This window comes from Argiope bruennichi, chromosome 5 (assembly GCF_947563725.1).
Source record: "Argiope bruennichi chromosome 5, qqArgBrue1.1, whole genome shotgun sequence".
Classification (NCBI taxonomy): Eukaryota; Metazoa; Arthropoda; class Arachnida; order Araneae; family Araneidae; genus Argiope; species Argiope bruennichi.
The window spans coordinates 29,445,866-29,472,722 of record NC_079155.1 but is presented as its reverse complement, the minus strand read 5'-3'; the positions used below and the strand labels follow the sequence as shown (position 1 = coordinate 29,472,722).

At 25.6% G+C, this 26,857-nt stretch overlaps 1 protein-coding gene across 9 annotated transcripts in view; it reads left to right on the top strand.

The window, feature by feature from the left end:
* Window positions 1-25,946, top strand: part of LOC129969301 (homeobox protein PKNOX1-like) — a 42,700-nt gene extending 16,754 nt beyond the window's left edge. For 3 of the 9 annotated variants that reach the window (XM_056083806.1, XM_056083802.1, XM_056083803.1), the window contains 9 exons: window positions 2,497-2,733; window positions 4,922-5,093; window positions 10,956-11,174; window positions 14,222-14,383; window positions 16,764-16,872; window positions 16,957-17,087; window positions 17,891-17,967; window positions 18,064-18,299; window positions 23,171-25,945. In XM_056083806.1, the coding sequence (XP_055939781.1) occupies window positions 2,513-2,733; window positions 4,922-5,093; window positions 10,956-11,174; window positions 14,222-14,383; window positions 16,764-16,872; window positions 16,957-17,087; window positions 17,891-17,967; window positions 18,064-18,299; window positions 23,171-23,373 (1,530 nt within the window). In that variant the 5' untranslated portion in view covers window positions 2,497-2,512 and the 3' untranslated portion in view covers window positions 23,374-25,945. Of the gene's footprint in view, window positions 1-12; window positions 459-1,606; window positions 1,916-2,496; window positions 2,734-4,921; window positions 5,094-10,955; window positions 11,175-14,221; window positions 14,384-16,763; window positions 16,873-16,956; window positions 17,088-17,890; window positions 17,968-18,063; window positions 18,300-23,170 lie in introns of those variants that run through there. The other 6 variants (XM_056083800.1, XM_056083808.1, XM_056083801.1 and 3 more) reach the window with 6 other exon arrangements.
* Window positions 25,947-26,857: the final 911 nt, after the last annotated feature.

The following is a 26,857-nucleotide window of genomic DNA, read 5'->3' as shown; positions in this document are numbered from 1 at the left end:
CAAGTGGTTCAATCTATACGCTCCCGAGCTATCTTGTTAAATTTCGAGATAGTTTATCGATATTAGCCAAACTAGTGATTGATTTTAGGTTGCTTCGGATAAAAAGATTTATTCGCCGGTTTTTAAATTAATGACATAGAAGTAATCGATATGTATGTACAGATATTTGTAGCGGTCATTCTTTAGAGCTGAAAGGAAGAAAAATAAAATTAAAAAACAATAAACTGCCTTTATGTATCGCCTTTTTTTTTGTTAAATGCTAGTTTGTTGACAAATATTTTCTGTAATTTTGGAGTTTTTTAGCGCGCTTCGTAAGCGGTTTATAATTGACTGTGTTTTTAAAGTGTTCTTTTATAAAAGCGGGAAAATGTGTCAACTTACTTTCGGCAAAGCATGTTCAAGTGATATCATGAGATTAATCAGGGGTAAGAGTAATAAATGTGTAGTATTTCTTCCAAGTAAGAAAAAAATTTACACATTTTTTTACATGTATTTCTCACTACATAGAATTTTCAAGTAATTTTCATTGTATGATTACTTAATTTAATTGAAAAATTGATACTATCTGATCTATGTAAAACTAAATGATAATGAAGAATTTATAATAATTTAAAAAAAAATTAACTTTATAAAATAGGTAGTTCACATGAAAGTTATTATTTTTTTATTTTAAAATTCTTGACTGAATAATGATTATTAATTTTAATTGATAAGTAATAATTATTTTGAATTTTCATGTTTCAAAAAGGAATGCATAAATTTGATAAACTAGAAATTAAATAAAGATATTTGGAAAAAATTTACAGAAGATGCAAGTTATGAAAATGGAGAAATATTGTATTAAATCAAAATAATTATCTTGGAACATTATTTTTTTTTCCATATACTGTTATATATGTAATTTAAAATTGCATTATAATGTTTACTTTGATTAATGTAATTGCAGTTTTTTTTTTTTTTTTTTTTTTTTTGCATTCATCATAAGCATTTAAAATGCATTAATGGTTTGAATTGTTATTCACCAATTGGTTAATGATTTATTATGATGGAGAAAAACTTGTTATGTGCTTGATTATTGTTATAATCAAGTAATTTAAATGGGAAACAAATGCAGCAACAATATGAAACATGTTTTTAAAATACAGAATTGTGGTTCTGTAAAATTATTTTCTTATAAAAAATTTTTTATTACGTTAAAAAATTTTTTTTGGTCTCTTTGTGACATTATTAGTTTAAGAATTTCTTATGTATAAATATGCCAGCTTTTACTTTAAATATCATAAGAATTCATTTTTTAATGTAATATTTTATCCTTTTTTTAGGATTGTATTCTTTCAGAATTTTTTAAATGTTTTATAAATATCTTTGTACAAGATTTGTTATAATTAATTCCATTTTACTGGAAAATTACTCAATAACTTACTGATTTTTAGTTGTAAACATAAAATTCATAACTTGGTGGTAGCTTCTTAGATTGGGAAATTATATTTAATTTTAGTTGTTAGTAGATAAGAAGTAATGAACTAAGTTTCTGCATTTATAAAAGAAGCATAGTTTTTGTGTTTGTAAAGATATAGGTATTTCTAAAATTTAATTTAAGTTGTAAATTAAGAATTTTAATTTAATTCAATAACACAATTTTTAGATATTTTCCGTGCTACGATTGAGAAATGAAAAAGCATGTAAGCAAGTTTTATGCAAACCAGTAAACTTATAATGTTTCTTATTCAATTCTGGAAGTTCCAAGTTCAGTGGCATACTGAGTTCAGTGTCTGACTGTCCAAATTTCACTTTTGTCAAATCTTTTGGGGATAGGGTATCTGCAGAAAACTTTTTCCAAGTAAAAAATGAGTAAAGATAGCAAAACACCTGCCTTTCACTTAAATGTTCAAGTTGTAATATTTTAATACTATATGTAAGTATACAAGATGTACTCATTTAATTAATATGTTATTAGTTAATTTCGTTTTTTCTAAGAATTTTTTTTGTCAGTCTAGAAGAGGTCTGGTCCCACTTAATCTAGATATCGTATAATAATTTTATTGTCAAAATGAATTCAAGTTGTTTGTAATTAGAACACTTTACTGTGTCATCTTCTACATTTGAATATGTTTCTGATGTTTTTAAAAATAACTGACATATTTGAACAAAACGTAGATAATCATTATATTTATCCTTATCCTATAGGAATACAAGTTGCATTATTTATTAATGATACATACAGTTTCTCATAACATTCTGAGGACTGTAATCTTAAGTTGCCTTTGAATATAGTTAAATTAATTTAAGTAACATACCAATTTTTAAAAATTTAAATTTGTCAAAAAATATAACAAAATGTCTTATTTGGAATTTACTTTCATATTACAAAAACTTTTTTTATGCTGTAAGGTTTTAATTTATTTTAATGCCAGATATTAACCAGTTGAAAAAAATTTCTGCAGTATTTTTATTTGAAATTGTTGTTTTGTGTTCTTAGTCTATTCTAATTTTCAGTTTACTTTTATCAAGTATGCAAGAACCTTCTCCTGGAGGGGGGAAAATTATAACTGGAATTCCAACAACTATCCAAGATTACCACGATTCTAACATCTCAATGATTGGTCAGTGCATGGATGTTTCTGAAGCCGCTCTTGCAAGTGGTGGCCAAGGAATGGTTGTTCCTAATCAGAATGTGCCCACAGATCCCCAGACACAAGCTCAGTTTGAAGCTGATAAACGAGCTGTTTATAAGTATGATAATTTTTTTTTCATATTTTTAAAAATATATATTTATCATAAATGCCTGAATGATATTTTTATTGTTTATTGGAACAGATTTTCTAAAGTTGCTAAAAGTTCACATTGAAATTTTTTTTTTATATAAAAAAAATTGCTTACTGTATATTAGCTAAATGGTTATTAAATACATTGAAATTATTGCCAAAAATGCTGATTACAGCTTGATTACTCATCTTGAATATAAATTTAATGACAATTACATTTAATACACATTTTTAGCTGTTATCTCATTTAAAAAGCCATTTTGCACATATTTTGATTTGAAACGTTACTTTATTCAGGGGTAGTAATGTAATTTTAAAGTAGATAAACAAACCTTTTTTAAAAATTTAAATGAAATTTTTAAATCTCAAGAATTTTTATATGGAATTTCTAGAAAATATATAAATAGATAATGATAATCAGATTTTGAGAGCAGCATGAATAATCAAAATAATAAAGGTAAAAGAAACTTTCTTTTATTAATGTATTGACATTTTTTTTCAAAAAATTGGTTTTCAAAGCAGAAATTTAAAGGTGTGAGGAGCTGATACAAGTTATTTTGAATTTTAATGAAGTTCATATTTTATATTAGCATTTTATGGAATTTTTAGAAATTTCCTTTCTTATGATATGCATATTTCTTATAATTATTCTGTTTTTTTTTTCCGTATTATATTGTTTTTAGTGCTTCACACCTTTGCTGTGTTGCTTTGACTACTAAATGTTTAAAAGGGGGAAAAAATAAATCCTAGATTTTTAGTACATTAATAGAAGCCTGTTATTGAAATTTTAATTTTCTGCTTTTCAGATTTTAACTTATTTATTATTACAAACACCTTACAATTGTACTAATAGTTTTTTTTTTGTAAATTCATTGCAATATTGCACCCCTGTTATAAAACAAAATTTAATTAGAATTAATCTGTTAATTGATAATCAAGTTATGAAAATATTAAAATAATGTATTCTTATCCAGAGCACAAAGCTGTACAAAATTTCAGAGCTGTAATACATTAGGAAGTAAGTGAATTATAAAATTCCATCTTTACATAAATGAAACAAATCGAGTTTAATAGATGCATGTAAAAATAGGAAAAAAGTTTAGCTATTCATATATATGTGATATAGTATACAATTTAAAGCACTACAAAGGAAAGAAAGAAAAGTTGCCTTTGAGAATTTTCATTTCTTTATTATTTAATTTAAGAAGATATAAAGAGAAAGACTTTAAATAATGAGCAATATATTAAATGATTATTATTTATATGCAGGGTACCAAAATCAGTTAATAAATAATTCAACAGTGAAACAACATTTGATACATATAATTTTTTTTTTTTTTTTAATAAAAAGGGAACATTAAAGGCTCTACATTACAATTTTTTTAAAAATTTATTCATAAGGAATATTGTTTTAAGTTATTTATTCATAATAAAATGTATGAAGAAATTTTGAGCCTCACTTCAGTAATTAATGTCTTATAAAATGTTAATTTTTTTATTTTAAATTTTCAGTATTGTAACGAAATTATATAATCTTGATTTAATATCTAAAGAATGTGCTCTATCTTATTTAATGTAAAAGAGTTAAAAAATAATTCTAAAATATATTGATTTTTTTTTCCTATTCTGAAAAAAATAAAAGGTCAGAGAAAAATTTAAAGCATCTGGAATTCTTAATTTTTCTCTGTGATGAGGTAGTTGTCCTTGAATCAAATCAATGCAATTTTTTTTTCATTTTAATTACCATTTTATCACTGCAAATATTTTATCACATAGCTTATTTTGAAAAGGACATTTAAAGTTTTTTTTCAAAGTGCCTTTTTGAGCATGAATTGTATTTAAATAGGATATAAATAATTTTACAATTAAATTTTGTTTGTAGGATGTTAATGAGGGAATTCCCCCCCCCCCCCCCCCCCGTTTAATTGCACTAGACAAGTGCAACTCAAACTGGAAAGTTGGCCACTGTTATGGATTTAAAAACTAATAAACTAATGAACAAATATTGGGGCACAATAAAATTCTTTGCTAGAAAAAATAAATTTATGTGCGGTTGTTTTCTTTGGAAAGCTTTGAGCAAATAATAAATTGCTGTACAAAGTTTTTTACTCTCTGCTCCAACGAAATATTAAAATTGTGTGTTATTTTCTTTGAAGGCATCCTCTATTCCCTCTATTAGCCTTATTATTTGAAAAGTGTGAATTAGCAACACAAAGTGCTGAAGTTTCATCTTCAGAAAGTTTCAACATGGACATTCAAGCATTTGTTCAGCATCAAGAGCGTGATAGAAAACCATTTTTTAGCGATGATCCTGATGTAGATAGCTTGGTATGATCATTTTTTAATTTGTTTATTTGACATATGACATTCATATTTTCTGATACTATGACATATTTTTTTAAATGTAATCAATTTATTTTTTTAAAAAAATATTATTACTGTTAGTAATATTTTTGACCTATACTTGAACTTCACATACATATATACATTGTCGTCAATTAACATTTGTAAAAAATAATTTAGTTTGATGTAAAAAAGGTACAAATATAATATCAAACAAACCTAATATATATATATATATTAGTAGATGCGTGGCTGAGAAAAAGGATTTTTTTTTGAAAATTTTAACTTCAATTTATTTCACCATGTAAAGCATGATTTATGTAAGTGGTAAGGAATGCGTTAGTCTGCATTGAGAAACAAGAGCAGAAGAGGCCAACATCTTTCTTTTCTGTGATTTTATTATGATATTTTGTTAGAGATTTCTTGACATATGTCGATTTAAGATAGGGAATCTTAATATTTTTGAAAGAATTTTGTAAGCATTAAGGATTTTTATCCCTTTACTTAGAGCATGAGAAAATGCTGATGCAAGCAGTTTTATAGAATTTGTGTAGAATTAATTAAATAAAACCTGAGAATTGAATCAGGGAATAAGAAAACCTTTTAGAATGAAATTAATATGGAATAGACAAAGATAAGAAAACGTGGAAAGTAATTAGGATTTGGATTAAGAGATATCATTACACGCGCATACACACACACTGAGAGAGGGGGGGGGGAGAGAGAAAATACAGAGTATAAAGGGGAAATATATCAATTTATATTTTTAGAAATAAGCCAAAGTATAATAAGAATTTGCATATAATTTTTTATGAAGCTTTATTTCGGTATGTGTTGACCTACCCTTGTAATTCATGTACAGTATTCAATGTGTATAATTTTAATCAGATTATTTGGGAAAGTATAAGATTAATTCTTCTGCTATTTGCTTAAGAATCATAATAAGATCTGCAGTTTCTAATGGGGTGGATTGCACTTCTCAAATGCATTCCTTTCATGTTCTGTCAAAATAAGATACAGTTTATAATTCTCTTTTTTTTTTTTCAATGAGATATTATCATTTATGTCACAAATAGTATCATTTATGAACTTGATAAATTTTTCAATACTAACATGAAAATTTAAATACGAGTTATTATTTTATATATAATGCTTCATGTACAATATTTTTGGGCTTTCATAGTTTCCTTTTCTGTGACATAAAGTTGTGTGCACCCATTTAATACAAAATCTTTTTTGACCATGCACTACTACTTTTATAATGATCAACTTCCAAGATGTTGGAAGGATAAAATTTTTTGAATTCCCTCCAAATGTATTCATTGAATTAAACAATATTTAAAATTGGTTTTCATCAATATATTTTTCTCAGTACTGATTTGTATAGTCAGTAAGTTCACTCACTCATATCTTTTGTATTGTTAAAAATTCTCAATTGAATACATCTGATTTACTGATAAACAACTCAACATAGTTGGATCTCTTTAAGTCACTGATGAGATATTCTTAAGTACGCTTCTGACTTGTGTACCTGACTCTTGTACCAGTTTGGAAGTAATTATCCAAAATTTTCTGTAAGCTGTATTCATGTAATGATTAAGCTGTTTTAAGTTATCCATATAATGAAATTCATTTGCTATATTTTGGATTTATTGATCTGTACTACAATTTCTTGTGCCTATTTTCTATTTTATAAAACCTTTTCCTGATGGATTGAAAATTCTGAACTCATTAGTTGCATTTCTGGTTAAATGACCTTATTCAAAGTTACCCACAATTCTCTTAATGATACAATCATTTGCAGACATTTTTTGATTCATATTATTTGTTATATCAATGCAAAAACAAACAAATAAAAACCATAAATCTTGCTACAGTATATTTTTTTTAGATTGCCCTTTTCTCCTTTTATTCTCATGAGCATTTTTCATGCTCAAAATATTTTCATATTCATTAAACATCAGTAACACCTTTCCTGTATGTCAACTATTCAGTCATTCACAATTTATATTTTTGTATGAGGATTAGTATTTTGTGTTTGTTCCTTAATGTATGGATATAAGATTATAGAATGATAAATAAACTTCATTGTAAATGATTATTAAAAAAGCTATATTTACTTATTATTAACAGTTGCTTTTACATTTCAGCTGTCAATTTGCAGTTCTAGACCTATTTTTTAACCATCTCTTTAGAAAGCTTTGTTTATTAGTTATTCTATTCATATTATAAGTTTAAATTATATCATTTTTCTGATCATATCTTTAAATAGATAAACATACATGCATGAGTTATGTTGTCTATAAACCTGTTAATGATCAACTTACTTTATAGTTTCATTAAATTTTTTTAAATGCAATTGAACTCACCAAGATACAAATAAAATATATTAAATAATTTTTTTAGGGAAATGGACAAAAAGAAAGCATTTTATAAAATTATTTAAAAAAAATATATATTAAAATTTTTATAAGATGTAATATATATATATATATCCAAACTCTCCCTATATATAGAGTTTGGAAATATATATTAGTCTATTAATCAATACAAAACAGAAATAATAATTTTTTTTTCAGTTTAGTCATAAAAGTGACTTATAACCTTCCTATATAAGATTCTGTGTATTAATTAGTTAATAATAGTTCATAAATTTGTCAGAATTTTGAAAGTTCAATGTGGAAATTCTGAAAATAAAATTGATGATCTGATTCATGCCTTATTTAGATATATTAGAATCGGTTTGTGTTAATCAGTGGCACTTATTGGAATTTTAGAAATTAAATTCCATACAAATAAACAAATTTTGCCTAGAGAAGCTCTTAATCTGAAACTTTAGAAAATTATTCTTGAAACTAATGATATTGATATCTCCAATCATATTTTGAATTTGGTATGTGTTTATATAAGTGCAGTAATAGATTTTTTATAATAAAATGATTTGCAATGAATAAAACAACAGGAACTTTAGTTTATTTTATATTTGTTCTTAAGATTTAAATATATTTAATTTAATTTAATGGAAGTGATAATTATTGTAAAGATTTATTAAACATCTTTCTGCATAACATGTCTTAGCATCTCATGTATGATTAGCTAACTCTATGCATAAAAATGATTCTCTGTTTGTTAAGATTTTCAATTCAGTGGAAGATTTTAATTTCAAGAGTATGTTTCACATTATAATATTTTTTTCATGTAGAATTTATCTAAGTGTTTTAAGTAATAAAAGTTTGATAAAATATGCCATTCATTGCATTTATTGTTTCATTGAATGTTCGTGGTTTGTAAATGTACAATGTATATTTATATCATTATGGAGTTAAATAAGACATGAATGAAAAAAGGCTTGTGTTGTGACATTAATGCCTACATATTATATAGTAGCCATTTGCTACTATATAATATGTATGTTTGCTGTTATGCGAGACTGATTGCAGCACCCATAGTAATAAATCTCTGGAGTCAAAGTGTAGAATATCACTGATTTAGTTTAAAATGATCTATTATATGTAACTTCACTAAAAGCACTGAATGGGTAACTTTTTAAAAGCACTAAAATACAAACAGTGCAGTTGAAAATATCATCCTCTTCATAAAAAAATCATGATTCAAAATTTGACAGCCATTCAAAAATATTATCCTTATATTTTTTTTAAAACATCACAAATGAAATCCATGCTCTTCTATCAGTGCTAAAAATAATTTATAAAACAGGAGAATGTGTTATTTTAAAACAGACAAATTAAGTAATAATATTAGCATTTAATAAGAAATTTGTTTGCTGCCAGAATATTGCATAAAAGACAAATATAAAATAATGTTTGGTAATAATGGTAATTGTTTTTTAGAGAGTTATCTTTGTAACGGTGAAGCATTTGATTTCAGCATTGGAGTCACAATCCTATTAAAGTTTTTGAGATAAAAAATCCCTATCTTAAAAGATTTGCCGTTAGAGACATTGTAGTCAATTTTAGATTATGTGTATATTGATTTATTATATATAGACACTTTCACATACTATAAAGGTTACTTTTAAGATACTATTTATATTTACTTGTAGTCACCTTTGTCCACCATATAATTTTCTGGAAATATATTTTTGTTTTGAATTAAATTTGTTATGTAGAGCTTGATATTCATGCTTCCATTAATTAAATTTTTTAGCATCAAATTGTGATAGTCTTACAAGATCATCAAATTTTCTTTTAAATTTAACTGCCTGTATTATGTAGCATCTATTTGCATGCTGCTTAATGTAGTACTATAACTTCATTATTTTATTCCTTATTTAAAATGAGCTGTTGATTTCAGCATTAAAATGTTGTAATGCATTTTAATTTAATTATATATTCATGTTTAACGGCATATAAAACATAACAGCAAAAAAAAAAAAAAAAAAAAAAAAGTGAAAGGATAGTAAATATAATCTTTCACTATTTTGAATATATTTTTAAATATAATAGAGTGCCACATCAATAGATCATATAAAAAATTTCATAAAATAATATGTTACTTCATTGCTAAAAAAAATGAAAAAAAAAAAAAAAAAGCATTTTCTTCATTACTTATATTTTGTCAATGGAAGATGACATCATGCAAGATACAGTCAAGATAATTTTAATTTCATTGCAGCAATGAAAAGTTGTTGCAAATATTTTTTGAAATATCTTTTTTAAAATTGTCAAATTGTAAATGCATTTTATTAAAAGAATTTAAGATAAAGTGAAAATTATTTTCATGTGATTATATTCTCAGAAGCAATTAACAAAAGATGCCCACATTTTTAATTAAAATTTTAAAAAAATGATGCAAAAGTACTCATTCTTTCTTTCCAAAGTGTGTCTTAGCCAAATTTGACGTATCTAGATCCAGTAGTCTGTTCTGTGGAATGCAAAGGGGGAAAAAATGTTTTGATTATTATTTTGATTATAGATTTTACTTTTAACACTTTCATTGTTCAAATGTAGTTTTATTTTTTAAAAATTGATGGATACAATCTAATAGCTTATGAATATATTTATTATGTTATATTTGATAATTAGTAAGTTATAAATTTAATTATATTATATGTTAGCTTTGTTTCTTACTGGCTATATGTATGAAACAGAAATTGATATTAGTTTGTATTTTTATACTCAGAATGAATTTGAAATTTGTAAGTAATAAAAATTTGTTTACATAGTTTTTATGATTTTTTTAAATTAGAAATGTTTTATTTGATTTTTTTTATCTCCATACATATATGTCGAATCTAAATTACTATTTAAAAAGTATGTATATCGAAAAATATTGATCTAATTATAAATATTGCAAAGATTTTTGATTTTGATCTTTTGAAAAATAATTTTAAAATATGAATGTTTTAACTTTATAATAGATTTGAAGGCATAGTAATTTTCTAGTTGCAATTTTATTGTTATTATTAATTTGCATACATGATTTTATTGTCGTGATTACATTATATTATGAACAAGATAATAATTGTAATAATTAGATAGGATATTTATATTTAGCTTAGAAAAGAATATTAATATTTTATTTTAAAAGTTGCATTATTCAGTTTTTTTTTTCAAATTAATATTGCTTTTAGTTTTTATTTTAAATTTAAAAAAAGTAGTTAAATGCTTAAATTTTTTAGATTGCTCTTAGTAAATAATAAAATAATTATTAGATTTATTAGGAATGCTGGATAATTCTTAATTAGGTATGTAGTATTCCCCTATTTAATCAATTGCTTTAAGAATTCTATGAAATTTTCATTCATCATTGTAAATTGTTAATTAAAAAAAAGTGAGACCTATGCTATTTTCTTTTTTTACAAACTTAATTAATTTTCATTTTCAGATGGTTAAAGCTATACAAGTTTTAAGAATTCATCTTCTTGAGTTAGAAAAAGTTCAAGAACTTTGTAAAGACTTTTGCAATCGTTATATTGCTTGTTTGAAAAACAAAATGCAAAGTGAGAATTTACTGAGGCCAGATTATCCTGGTCTTGGAAACAACATGCCAAGTTCTGGGTCAAGTACACCTTCCAGTGGTGGAAGTAGCTCTCAGCCATTACCAGTAAATAAAACTTTTTTTTTCATTTAAATTTTCTTATTTTCGTATTCTTTTTCTTGAAGATGTTACAAAAGTTTTTTAAAAAAAACGAGGAGGATAGTAAAAATCTATTTTTATGGATATGAAATTGATTACCCATCATTACACATCAAAAAATGGTCTGATTTGTGCTTTGGTTAGTGGTTTCTTAAAATATATCACATTGACCTGTTGCATATATTTTATTTGCGAGTTCTTTTTGGCTTTAAATTTTGTTTAACAAGCCTTAAAAATTTAAGACCAATGGATAATAAAATATAGTATCATCCTAGCATTCACATGACATTAAAGATGACTTAAAAAAGGGATTTTTTTAAACCCCATTTTAAAAAGCATCCCTTTTATAAAAAAAAAAAAAAAAGGATATTTTTTAAAGATGAAAAAGAGATCATCAATATTTTCAATTCATAACTTTTTGATTTAATGCAGAATGCATGTTTTGATGATTCAAATAATTTGATTTTTGTTATATTACTCTAGTGTAAGAATAGTTTGTTTACTTTTTTGCTTTCTGATTTTAGTAACGAAGTTTATTCTTCATGTTTCTTGTTCACTTTCTTGTGTGTGTTTATGTGCTTAAATATTTGTCAGTTTTTAACTACAAAAAACATAGTTTTTAGAAAGCAAAATTATTGAAACAATAATTACAAAATTTTTGATAAATGATTTTTATTTAATATAAATAAATATTGTTATATATTTCTTCAAAATTTTCTATATTATTTATTAGATAATTACAATTTAGAATTATGTTTAATGCAAATGTTTAGATATCAGATCTATAATTAATATTAAATTTGCAATTTTATAAATTGTTAAAGTTTTAATTTTTTTAAAAATTTTATAAAAGCATTTCAACTCAATATTGTTGTAAGATTTAGTTTCAATATGAGTAATTACAGGGCAATAGCATTTTTGTTCATTGTCGTTTCTAATGATAGAAATTTTTGTCCCCACGAAGTATACTGATAAAATAATTTTGAAGGGAGGAAAAACATACAAAAGGACGAAATATCCTACTTCAAAAACATTTTATTCATTTGAATATGTAATAAAAACTAATAGAGGTTTAACCATTCATTAACTCACTTAACAAGGATCAAACTAAAAGCCAAATTTGGTAAGTAATGACAATTATATTGTGGCAAATATATTTCTGCTAAATAGTTTCATTAGGTGTGGGGGGGGGGATACTTTTTATTTTAATAGTTGATTGGAATTGCTTAAAAAAATAATACAGCTGCTGTCATTTGAAAGAATTTACTTGAAATTTTTCAGAAAAGGAAGCATTAGTCCTGATTTTGGAATATATAATAAAAAGGAATAAATTTTTACTGAATATTTTTATGGAACATTTAATATCTGAATATGTTTACCTTTTATGGATTCACTATCTAAAAAGTAAAATGCTATTTTGTAGTGCAATGACTGCATAAAATTTTTGGTGAGGGAAAAATTTATTTTTGAAGTAGCAAATTCTTCTAAAGTAAATAATTGTATAATGTTGATAAAGAGAAGTTGATACATCTAAAAAAAAAAAAATGCTGCTTAAATTGTAGCAGCTAAAATTTTTAAAAAATATATTTTAAAACAGTAAACAACAATTCTAATATGAGTAAGGATTTGAAAAATGAAATATTATGAATTCACTTATTTGTGTTTATGGGAAAAAAAAAAATCGAATATTGATAAACATATTTGGATCATAGAAAAGGGGGGGGGAGATGAAACAAAAATAAATTAAAAGAATGATTGGTGGCAAAATCCAACTCTTCTTAAGAAATGGGGGGGGGAGATGAGAAATATTAATTAAGTAATGTTATCCTAAAATTCAATGATTTTTATAAATATTTCATCTGAAAAAATTATTTACGAAATTTAAGGAAATTATTTTAAAAAAAAGTTTTCCCTGACTAATTGTATAATTAATATTGACTAGATGATTTTCTTGTTAAATCTAAACATTTGGAATTGATTTTAAAAATATATATTTCCTAAACATTTTTTAAATCTCTGTAAAATAATTAACTTAAATTCATTAAACTGATTAATAGCACCAGTAATTACTTATAAACTAGAATTTAAAAATGGCAGGATATTTATAAAGTAGTGGAAGAATATAAACACCATGAAGAGTGAAAAATAATTGTTGATTGAATATATGTTCAGCTTTCTAAGCCCATTGGGTGAGAACTTGATATTGTACTACTTCATTTTTTTTTTATCTGATGTTAATTTTGATGTGTAGATTTCTTGACAGATCAAAATTAACTTGTTGCAAACATTAATCAATATGGGAAATTTTTATTTTCCAATTCTATACATTTTCTTGTCCTTTTGCATTGCTACATGTTGGATAAGTAGCCAGATTGCTAATGAAGAAAGATGAAAATTAGTATTTCCATAAGTGGTTAGATAGAAAATAGATCTTGGAGAAATAATTTTTTTTCTCTTTTCCTTAAAGCTACTGATAATTTTTACTCACTGCTTATAGGTATATTTTAAGAGTTTGCATACTCATAATGCAAAAGTACATTTTATATATCCATGTTTCTCATATTAAAAAAATCACAATAAAATCCTATTTAATATTTTATCTTCCTTTGTATTTAATTTGTAAGTCTTTTATTATGGTACAGTTTAAATAAAAGCTAGATATTTATATTGTTACTTGTTAAGCTTGAATGGTAAAAATTTTACTTAGATGTTTCATTTTATTTGGTTTGCAAAGAGAAAATTCTCAATTTTTAGCTGTTTCTATTAAGAATACATATCTTGAACATCCTCTATTGCATTTTTATATGAAAAAAGTTATATATTATATCATTACCTTTTCTTCAAGGTATAATATGTTCATTATGTATTATGTAGTTATGTTTGCTTAAATTCTGAGATTTTTGTCTTGTTAAAGCAAAAGAATGCTAGGATTTGATTTCATTTTTTTAAATAACCAGTGAACAATGAATATTTTTATTTTAAGTTTCATTAATGATTAAAAATTTACATTTCAGGTTCCTGGTAGCAATGGTACTATCAATAACTATGTCTTACAACCAGGTCTTTCTCCCAATCCCATGCCTGTAAATAATATTAATCAGAACCAAATTGTATCTGGGGGAAATTTGTATCAAATGGTGCAGACACCACAAGGTCTAATGGCTCAGCCCATACAGGTTTGTATTTATTTCTATTAATATTGAACTATAGACAAATTTTGATAAAGGTGCATTATCATATCATTTTAATAGTTATTGATTTTAATGTTATATTATTACTACAAAAAGTATTACCATATTATTGTAATAATGCATATAAAAATGTCACCAAAAGTATTTTTAAAAACATTAATAGATTCCCTCTGTTTCACCATTTGTCATTTGCTATTTATGAAGAAGTTCTTGTGTTTTAATTTATACAAATTTTTATTAAATTTTATTACAAAGCAATTAAAATAACTTAGCACTTTGTTTACATACAGTAAGTTTTGAAATTTTTTGGAATGAAACAAAATGTCATTATAAATTAAAACCTTTTGAAATATTGAAATTTAATTGTATTTATAATTTAAGTGGTTGATTTTATGAAATTCACCAAACGAATCAATCAAAGTTCTCAAACACAATTCAATCACTTTCTTGTTCTTCTAATATCACAGAAAATTCTCTCCCTATTGTGTTACATATATACATGGATTTTGTGCAGATTTTTTTTTTCTTCAGAAAATTGAAGATTTTTATTACTCTAATTTGAAGTACTCTTGAAATTCTACAAAAAATTGAATCAATTGTTCAAATGAATTTCAAATCAATACAATGTTTAGTATTAATTTACAATGGCTAAGGGAAATTTTGAAATTTAACCCGATAGTTAGTGTTCTGCAGTGATTGAAGACTTCTATTACACTGCTTAGGCCAACAGTAATGAATATAGAGATGTGAAGGAAGAAGAGAAGAGTATATAGAGAAGATGTATATCATTTGTTTCAGAATGACTGCATAGTATTTTAAAAAGCATTTTTTAAAGGAAATCACAGTAATTACTTAAATGGAAATAATTTTAAGCTGCATTCATGGTTAAATATTACTCCTTTAAAGGCCTGTTTTAAATTTGCTTTTGTTGGCAAAGCTAACCTGAAATGGTGTACATTTTGTCTATGAGACACAATGAACATCTTGGAAATAGCATCATATGAACAGCTGTGAGATAAAAATGAAAATAGTTTTAAAAAATGTTTTATAATTGGCATGAAGCTGCACATTAATTTAGTGTTACACAAAATTGCAAGTTTTATACATTGATATTTGAGGTTATTTATTCTGAAAAACATAATATAACATATTCTTTTGGAGTATTTTATTGCTAATATTACAAATTTGAATTTTGGTTTTTAATTAAATTTATTTGGCTTTAATTATTGTAATGATATAAATACCATTATTAGCGTAGCTTTATGGAAAGCTAGATTCTTCTGTTAATTCAGTAAAGCAAACAATGAAAATTCCTCAAGGAGAGAGGCATACTAATAATGAATTTAGATAATGTATTAGCTCAATGTATTATTCTAAAGAGAATTAACGTGGTATTACATTACTTAGAACAAAAGAGAGAAGACAAATACATTGTAAAATTGCATTTCTATGTTTTAATTCAATATGGCTTGCAATATTTTCTCATAGAACAACCTAGGTAATAAGGAATCTCTTGGTAATGAGACATTTTGTTTTGAACAACCAGCTTCATTAAATTGGAATCTATAATATCAGTGGGATCCTAACTCACATAAATGCAGTTTTGGATTGTTGTTTAACACAGAACTTCAGAATTAAATTTAACTTGTCCAATGAACTAATATTTCTTAACCTGTGTCATGTATACATCCAGAGTACATTAAATGATCTTACGGTGAGGTATCTAGAAAAAAAAAAATTACAATGGTGAACATCGATAGACAGATTGAATATTAGGGAAAAGATAAAATGCTGTTGTAAATGGCATTTCTCATGAGAATTTTAAATTACTGATAGCTGCCAAACAGACTTAAAATTCTAATTAAATGAGATATTTTTAATATTTAATATTTTATACATTCACAAATATATGCCATTTTTGTTTAACTAACAAAGATAAACATATTCCTGTATATGTATGTTAACTGTATGTTGGTACAAACAATTATAAATAATGGGGATAGGGGCTTGGAGTATGTGGAGAGTGAGGGTAAGTCAAGATATACACAAATAAGGGGAAAAAAATTCAGAAATGTTGCTATAAAAAATAATAAGGTAGCAATTGTAAACAATAAATAATGCCCTTGCTATTTTTTAATAAATTTTTAAGTATAATTTATTATCTAACTTATATTAATAATTTTGAAAATATTATAAAAGTCCAGAGTAGGCATTTTTTTTTCATTTCTTTTTATTCTGATAAGAAGCAATCAGAAAATTATTTTTAAATGAAAAAAGTCTATATTATTAAGTTTTTACTAAATGGAAGTCTACTACTTTTTAAATTGATATCTTTACACTATATTTCTAATATCTTCTGTTATAGGTCAGCCCCAATTCCAGTGCTCATATAGTTCATGGGAGCACACCATTATCACAGATAGGTGCCTCACCAATGGCTCAAGATACAAGGATACAGACCATAGGTAGCTCACGTATGGTTTTATTTTTTCATTGTTCTAATATTAATACTTCAAAGTTTTAGTATTATCAGGGTTAATTGTATTCAATTTTTATAGCTCCCAGACCTTTAATACATAGTGGGGATGATGATGATGATGACCTTATAAGCAAAAAGAAACAGAAAAGAGGCGTTCTTCCTAAACATGCCACCAGTATTATGAGGTCATGGCTATTTCAGCACATTGTTGTAAGTATATATAAAAATATAGCTTAATAACTTTATCTCCTTTTTCTTTACTAAGTTTGTTTTTCTAATAGTTAATAATTATTTGAATTTTAAATTTTGCTGACATTTATAGCAGTAAGATTTGTTAAAATGCATATTAAGATTATTGTATTTAGGAACTGTTGTCATTGAAGTATCTTTATGTAGTACCACAAGTTTACAGCTTTTCAAGAATGGTACTGAATTTTGAAATGTTAAATATATGCTTTTTTAACTGCTCTTATTATTGTTCAGTAAGTCATAGTTGAATGTGTAGGTTTTCTATTATAAATGTGTGTACTTTGTCAACAATTTTTGGATTTCTTTGAAATACACTTAATAACAGATGCCTCACTATGTATTTTGATGTTAATAGGAAATTTACTGTATGCACGTATTAAATTTCAATAATTACCTTTAATCTTTACTTTAATTGTTTGAGAATGTAATAATTACTTTGAAAAATCATTCCAAAACAGGAAGGAAAGCAGAAAAAGGTAATAAACTTCTCCTAAATATTTTCAATACACTATAGCATCTTAATAGCATTCTAAGCAAATTATTCTTTACATTATTAAACATGGAATAACATTTATATTCAATATATTAGCATATTGAGCAAACATGATTTCTTGCCAAAAATCATTGTCTTAGCAATTTATTTTAATTTAACCTTGCTTGCTTGTAAAATTATAGTAAAACCTTGTTTATATAGTAGTACCTTGTATCTAATTGTTGCAATTTATTGTAATATCTCATCTAATATTGCTTCTTTATTTCTATAGCATCCGTATCCCACTGAAGACGAAAAGAAGCAAATTGCTCACCAAACAAATCTAACATTGCTACAAGTGAATAACTGGTATGATGCAACTTGAAATCATGCTATATTTGCTTGAAATATCCAACATATAATACTTTATGATCCCAGAAAAGTAAATATTTCATTTTTTTATAGGTTTATCAATGCGAGAAGACGGATTTTGCAACCAATGCTTGATGCCAGTAACCCAGAAACTAATCATAAATCCAAAAAATCTAAAACTCAGTCAAATCGGCCCGTGCAGAGGTTCTGGCCTGAAAACATTGCCTCTATTCAACCTCAAGTTCAGAGTTCAAATGAATCTGAGCATAGCCCTTCTGGTGAGAACAATCAAGTTACAAGCCCCAGTGATGCCCAGGCAGGCACATCAGGTATAGCTTGGTTTTAAAAATAATCATCATCCCTCTTTTTAGGAATTTAATTATGAAATATCTGTAAATAGGTCAAGATAATCAAATAAGCTAAGCAAACATCTTTGGTAGAGTTACAAGACATCTTTTGTTTGGAATATTTTTAGTATAATTTAATTTTATGCTTACATTTGATTCATGGGTACTTTGTAATAGAATTAATTTCATATGAAAAATCGAATATTGTTTAAATTAGAACATTATTCATAGGTCCCCCCCCTTCATATTTCCAAGATTGTTTGCTGATATGTCGGTTTCTTTCTTTTTTTTTATTTTATCATTATTTGGTGGATTGATTATTAGTCAACATATAGTCAATATTGGCATTTCTTTTCTGTTAAGAGTATGTTAAAATATTGTGACTTTTTAAAAATAATTCTATTTGAAATTTCCTTTAAATTTATATATATGTCAGAAATCACTTTCTTGATTTTATCAGATTAAATTAAAATAATATTCAGCTGACAAGAAAAACATTGCAAACAATTCATTTTTTTAAAAGAAGTTGGAGTACTGTAGGCAATAACAACTTGAATTGACAGTATGGGAAAGTCTATATTATGTATTATTGTGATCCTAATGTTTTTTTTAGTTATTTATTTATTTATGCAGAATTTAACTAGCATAAACATCGTAAATCAGTTTCTGCATTATGGAATTGCATTTTAAATAGAAATTCACTGATTTTGGAATTTTTTTTCTACAACTTTCAGACACAATGGTACATGCATTCATTTTCCCACTCACTGTTAAACTGATTACTCATAATCATCATTTTCACTACACACCTAATATACTGCACACTTAATGAAATACACTTATATAAATAATATGAACATTAATCATTTTTTTCATTCATTAATTAAAAATTCAGAGCAAATAGATATTTTACAGAAATTAGTCAATACTCAAAAATGTTTTAAATATTAGAATTATGAAAATTTCCATATGGTCATCATGGCATTAAAAATATATAAATAGTAAAAACTGTAACGATTTTCTCAACCTCAAATATTGTATTTTGTAGCATTATATCAAAGTCTGGCTAATGGGTAGTATATACATATTGAAAATTATTTAGGAATTTGAGAATATATAGAATATATATTGATTTATAAAATAAAGCAAAGAAAAATAAGGGGGGGGGGAGAAGAAGAAAAAATTAATGTAGTGTTTTTGGTGTAGTCAGTAAAATAATTGTTCTATTAATAGGATTCTAAGCTTAAATTCTAAATTTTTTCCTTTTACAATCATGTTTTTATTAAAAAAAAAAAAAAATGAACGCAACCCCAAAATTGCAAAATAAGAATACACTTTGAAAAGAAGCATTATTTATTATCATTAAAGTAGGAGAAAGAAGATATAGGAGGGCTTTCTCAACCTATATACTTTTCAACATATGGCCAGGAATATTTCCTACTATTTATATACTCGGCATTGTTCAGAATTAGAATATAATTTCATGTCTAGTATTTTTAATGTAAAAACTACTTTTGTATAAAATATTATGTACATGAAATCTTTTTATCATCTAAAATATATTTAAAGGCCAATATCAACTGAACCATATGATTTTTAACATCACTTAAAGTTAATTTTTTTCTTTATCAATAATTGTTTCTGATATAAATTGTGAATCATCTGCTTTTAAACTTTTCTTTTAGTGTTCTAGAATTCTGTTAAAGTATTCTGGTAAAGTTCTTAATGAGTAATCTTTATTCCTCAAGAATAAAAAATATTGTTACAATTATCGTTCAGGCTGTCTTTTAAATTCAATAAAAAACATCACCAAAAATATTTAAAATATTATAAAGTAATATCAAAAATAAATATAAAGAAGTACAAAGTCTGTTGTGTAACAGTGGAGTGTTTACACATTTACTTATTCGAGAATTGTCTGCATTTATTCAATTATTTATTTAATTTTGAAAATAATAAAAATGGGGGAAAATGCACAAGAATGAAACTAGCATCATTGGAAAGATAAAATTTGCAATTTTTAGATGGCTTAAGAATATTTCTTGAGGAACGGTTTACACTAAACTTATTTAAGAACAACAACAAAATCTTGGTTAATTTTGAATTAATTGAATATTTAGTTAAATTTTGCTCTTTTAAAAGTTGACAATATATATTTTTTTCTCTTCCATTAACTCTTTAACATCCAAGCACTTTTCAAGCGGCACTACCTTTAACATCCAGACTTTCTCTGCGTGTTTCTGGAAGACATAGACTCTTCCAAGCTGAGGGGCATTTACCCCCCTCACTCCGATGTAATAAATCTGTCGACACTCTACCTTGAGTAATAGCCTTGCTGTTTTCGACAACGAGATTCATTTTCTATCAGCTTAAGAGTTTTATTCTAATGTATTTATATTTTTTAGTGTGAAGCGTTTCTCTCATCGTCTTTGTGGGGGATTTTTTTTTAAATTTAAAATTTATTCTATAATTTAGAAAATAGTTTTTAAGTTTTATGTTAAGCTTCCAAACCATTAAAAACTGACGTTACTAGCAATTTCAAAAACATCTTTATGTTTCATCTAATTTTCAATAGGCTTTTACATTTTTTTTTTTTTTTTTTTTTTGCTAAAATTAAATAATATGTTATATATTACCATATAAAAATTTTTTACATAGTAATGTAGAACATACATTGTGCATATATCAATGCAATTAGTATAATTTTTACATAGTATAGATGTCAGTGCAATTCAGTGATAGACGAGCTAATGTTTTAAATCTTCATTTTATACCGAAATAAAAAGTTTCGTTGAATAAAAAAAAAAATGTTATTGCACTTTTCAAAAGACATTTCGGAAATAATACGTTCTTTCAACACTCAGCTAAGATTTTTTTATTTTCTTTAGCATTTTTTTTAAAATTTAAACAGTTATCTTTATTGAATTTTTAAATATAAAATATTATTTTGCATTTTCGATAGTGAAAAAGAATGTAGGGGTAAATATGCATTCCAAAAATATCTTTATTTTGCCTCTCATTTTTACTAATCTTTTAAAATATAACTTTTAAAATTTTTGTCTAACCAAGGGAATATATTACGTCAAACGTTATATATCTCATCTATCGAAACAATAGATGAGATAACATATTTTTAAAATTTCATTTAATACTGAAATACAAAAATTTATGAAATAAAATTCGGGGAAAAATTTACTCAGCGAAATATATTTCGAAAATGCATTCCTTCAGTTTTCAGCCTGAACATTTTACTAAAACATTCATCACTATTACATTATTCATAAACTAAGTATGAAGATTTAGCACATTTATTATTACATTCATCAGAAATATTACTTTTTTAGTATAAACTGTCATGCTGAATTTCTGATTTTAAAAGGTTATGTGAAGTTTTCTATAGTATTGTTAAGACAAGATAAATTTTTGAATGGAAGTTCCATATTAAATTTCTACAAATTTACGCACGAGGGAACCACTTGCAAATTTTTGATAATAAATAAATTATATAACATTTTCTGACTCCTTATCTCTATCTCTCTCGTTCATTTGATCCTCGTTAGTTTCATCTCCTGCTTCTTTGTTTAGAATAAACGAGAGATGAGCTAAAGTATCATTTTTGGCCAACCATCATCTTCGCTGATAGATCACTGTCACTTTCATCAGAAGCAAGTAAAATTGCTTTAATTTCTTCTTCAGTGTGTTCACAATTTTTTTTACTCATAAAGAAGAAATAATAAGTCTTTCCAATGCAAAAATTACTCTGATAATCCAAAAACCCGATTCCCAATACGTAAAATAGAGTAGAAATTCACAACTGAAGAGAAATTTTCAGAATGGCATTCGAAAAAAAAACTCAGTATTTATATAACTTATCTCACTCTGCGAAGTGGGCGATAAAGAATACTCCCAATCTTTTAATGCTATTTTGAAAGCAGTAATTTGTACTCGGCCTCAGAAATTCCAATAGTCCTTTGATGACAGAATAAGACGTTTGGAGTGTAAAACGACTTCCATCTACAGTAACAAGAGTCGCTACACATTTTGTGAGAAAACTGCCATGTGAAAGGCCGCAGTGACAATGCAATAATTTGTCTTTATATCATTACAATAGTCTTAATACTGAAAAGAGCTTCTGATGCTTATCCGAAAAATAAACAACTTGTCGGTATTCTTATATACCATTCCACGTTAACAGAGCACTTCAGGGGAAATGTTTTTATAAATGGCCAAAAAATCTTTCCAATTTTGAGCTAACAACACATCAAAATAGAAACTAAAACCCTTTCAAAGTACAAAATATACGCCAAACCTATTTATAGTCTGTGTATTTTCTGTAGGCGGTTCAAGGCCACATTTTCTATCTCGTTATTGGTTATCTCGTACTAGTAACGCGGTAGAAAATGTGACCTTGAACCGCCTACAGAAAATACAGACTATAATGAATCCCTCCTCGACTCCTACCGCCCTAAGACACAGGGGAAACTACTGTGAAAAAGCCGCAATTGTCGAAGATAACGAGGACCTCCTGGAGTGTTTAATAGAGTAGTCGCTTTTAATACCCATCTCCCCTAAAACGGCAAGCAGGCGCCCGAAACCGACCCACTTTGCAGTTATAGGATACATTCTCAAACCGCCTGGGTGGAATTGAGAGGGTTTAAATAATAAGTGTTCTAAATTTGGTTGAAATCGCCGCAATTGTTTAAGGCATACAGTAGACATACATAGTTACAACGATTTTTATTTATATTCAAATATTTTACATATAACATTTTGAAAGTAATATTTTACCAAGTGCTATATTTGAGTACATTAAGTAAATTTTTGCTTTTACAATTTCTTCAAATATTATTTAGGTATAAATCAGCAGTGCAATCATTTTGCTGGTGGGAGCAGCACAACTCCTGAAACTGGGCATTCATCACCTGATGGTAACCTCAGCCAAAACTGTTCTGATGGCGAAGTCAACAAGGTCCCTTCCATTGGAAGTTTGGATGACTTGAGTATGAGCTGCAACACAACGACCGATGAAGAAAACGATGAAGACGATAAGCGATAGCTGCAGTGTAAAATAATGTTTCTAGTAACATTTCTCTTTCATGTTTAATACTGTGTTAAAGTGAACATTCACTGTTTAGGTTCATCGTTAATGAATGTGATTTTGTACATTATCTTTGTGTGATTATGTCAGCACTTAAAAAGAGCTTATTTAAAACTTCAATAGCCAGAATTGGTAGTTTTGTTGTAGATCATTGATTTTTTTTAATGATGTTTTTTCTTTTGTTGAATATTGTGCAAAAATGGCACAAAATAAGAAATGCCGAATTTTTCCCCCTTGTTGGATTTTTGAACTTTTTTTTAGTGTTTGTGTTTTTTTGTATATGTGAAAAACATTTTTACGTTTTTTTCCCTCTTTTAAAATTTTAATTAAAAAAAAGAAGGAATGTTAGTTTACTAATGCACTTTAATCTAATTCTTGCATGTTAATAGAATGTTTTTGTTTTTTTTTCCATATTGTATTTAGTTTACAATTTATTTTAGACTTTCATAAATTTTCTTCTAAATATTATTTTATACAATTTTTATAATTTCTTGTCTGTTTGAAAATGGACACAAATGTAAAACAAGTATGGTGGGAAAATGTTAACTACTTTGTATTAAATTAAAAGACTCCATTCTACATTGAGATTTAAACTTGAAATTAATTTTTTGTCCTTCAAATTTTATAATTTTGATTGTACAAGAATAGATACATTCTGAGTGATTTAATACATTTATTTCCATGTTTATGTTTTTAATCCTATTTCTTTTTTATTATAAAAGTAAATGTATGGATGTGTCACATTTTAAGATTTTTCTTCATTATCGAATCTTGAAAGTTTTCTAGTAATTTCATATATTTGTTTCAGGAACTACCATGACATTAATGTAAATATTCAATTACATTTAATCATGCATTTATGATAATCAAACAAAATTTTTCATATTCTAAAATTATAATAATGTTATGTTATACCAGATACAATTGCAATGAAAAAAATACTAGGAATACGTGCAGTTTTGAATTATTGTAGATTATAATAGTAGAATCAGATGAAGAATCTCAAAAATTGTCTTCTTTCTTACTTTTACAAATTGAAATCATGGAATGTTACAATGTTTAATCCCCATAATACTTAACTTTCATAACAATTTCAATTTTTAAATAATTACAAAAATGTGTTGAATATATTTACTGTTTCACATTTTATAATATGCATAGGTTATGCTTTCATTTTTTTACATGTGTATTTTCTTTTCTTTTGCAGCTATTTTTAGGTATTTTGTAGATATTTATTAGTAGGAATGAAATAACATTAGTCCAATTTTATAACATTTTCAAATTAGTAAATTTATGTATGAAATCCAAAATCTGCTACATGATTTTCAGCATTTATTCCATATAATACTTTTCATGATTCTATTTTTAAATCAGCATGAGAAATCTGTAATTAATTAATTTGTAATAATCTGTATATTAAATCTGTTTTAATGTGACTTTATATTAATTTATAATTAAAGCTGTAATTAATTGAACACCACTATTAATATATTTATAAAATTGGAATTATTTTGTAATTTTATTATTCTAGAAGGATTTGTTTTAATATTTCAGCAAATGTAAAACAACAACAGCAAAAAAAAAAAAAAAAAAAAAACAGTTATTTTTTTTCTCCCTCTTCTTTATGCAAATGGTTTTCAATCAACAACTTATTATTAACCAATTTTTATTGCCAACAGCTACAATAAATGAATACTGAAAATTCAACATATCAACAATTAATTAATTGTTGCATGTAATTATTTTTTTCCTTCTTTTTATTATATTTTAGTGTTAAGTCATAGTTGTGGTCTACACAAAAACAAAAGCAACTCTATCCAATTTTTTTTTTCATTATGTCTGTAATACTCAATGCTTGAATGTCTCTTCAAGCTCTATTTAGAATTTTATCGAATAAAATATTTTAAAGACTAGAATTTGCTCATTATTAAGCAATAAAATGAACATTTTACTCTCTAATAAGAATCTATGCAATTCATTCATACAGGGAAAGAAAAGAGATTTAGAGTCTTATTGGAAATGTATATTATTTCATGCATGATGTAAGTTTTGCATATGCATGAATATTGTAATGAGAAATACAAGTGTGTATTTATTTTTAAAAGTTAAAAATTTTAAACTATTAACCGAATTAATGAACTTAGTAAGTATACTTTACTTACTATGAATTTTTAATAGGTAAGTTTTTTGAGTGAGGCTTTTGCATCTCTGTAAATTTCTTCAATTGCTACTGTCTTCTTTTTACTATCTAGTCTTTATATAAAATTCTCGCCTTTTATTTAAAGAAAAATCAGTATTCGGAGAAGTATTCTTGTTTCAATTTTTATGATTAGAATTTCTTCACTCTAGTATTATGAGATGCCTCCGCATGCAACTGTGTGATTATACTTAAACTTTTGTAGCTGTTTGTATATAAAATCTAGTTTTAAAATTCGAACTCTTGATGATTAGGAAAATATGCTTGATTATAATCTGTAACTAACTGATCAAATTGATCAAACTATTGTTATTGTAAAAAGTTTTAATGATCTTTGCATTTTGTTAATAAAAATCTATTGATAAATAATGCTTTGTACTAGATTATTTTATTGGATTTTTTAAATTTTTATTCCTAGGAATGTATAACCCTAAACTGGGGAATTCCTAGTCATTTTCTACTGAATCCTTACTATTAATATAGATGAATATGTGTTTGAATGTTGGTGTTCTATCAATAAAACTGTTTAGAGCTGCCAAATTTGACAAATATATATTTTGGATGGTAAGAATGTCCCCCTTAGAGCAATTAAAAAATGAATTAAACTTGTAATTATTAAAAAACTAGCCGCCTTTGGCGACCAGCCGGTTCCCCAATCTTAATGCTCGTTAAAATTTTAATAATTAAATATTTTATGTAATTCCTACTTTAATAGCTTCTTCATCAAATATTTTAAAGCTTCAAATTTTGATAGTCATGTAATTCACTCATAATAATATAAAGTCCGTCAGCCATAACATAATATGTATCTCTCTAATTTTCTGTTAGTTCCGGTAGAATTTATGCTTAAAATTAAAATGGAAATGACTGAACTGCAATTAATATAATAATATTTTTTACTGAAACAAAGCATTTTTTTTAATAATATGATTACTGATAATAGAGTCACTCAGCGTGTAAACTTTATGGGCACTAAAGAATATCCTTCTTAAATTATGTAATATCTCAAGAATTTGTCAACAAAATTTTCTCAGATTCATCATGAACAGATCGATTCATTAACAATGTTTAATTTTAAATGCATCAAACTTTAAGAAAATAAAATGAATCGTTTAAAATAATCGGTCGAAAACAGGTTTAAAAAACTACTTAAAAAACGATGTACTTAAAACTATAAGCATATACAAAAAAATATATAACTAACATAAATACAATTTAATTACAAAAGCATGCAACTAACCTAAA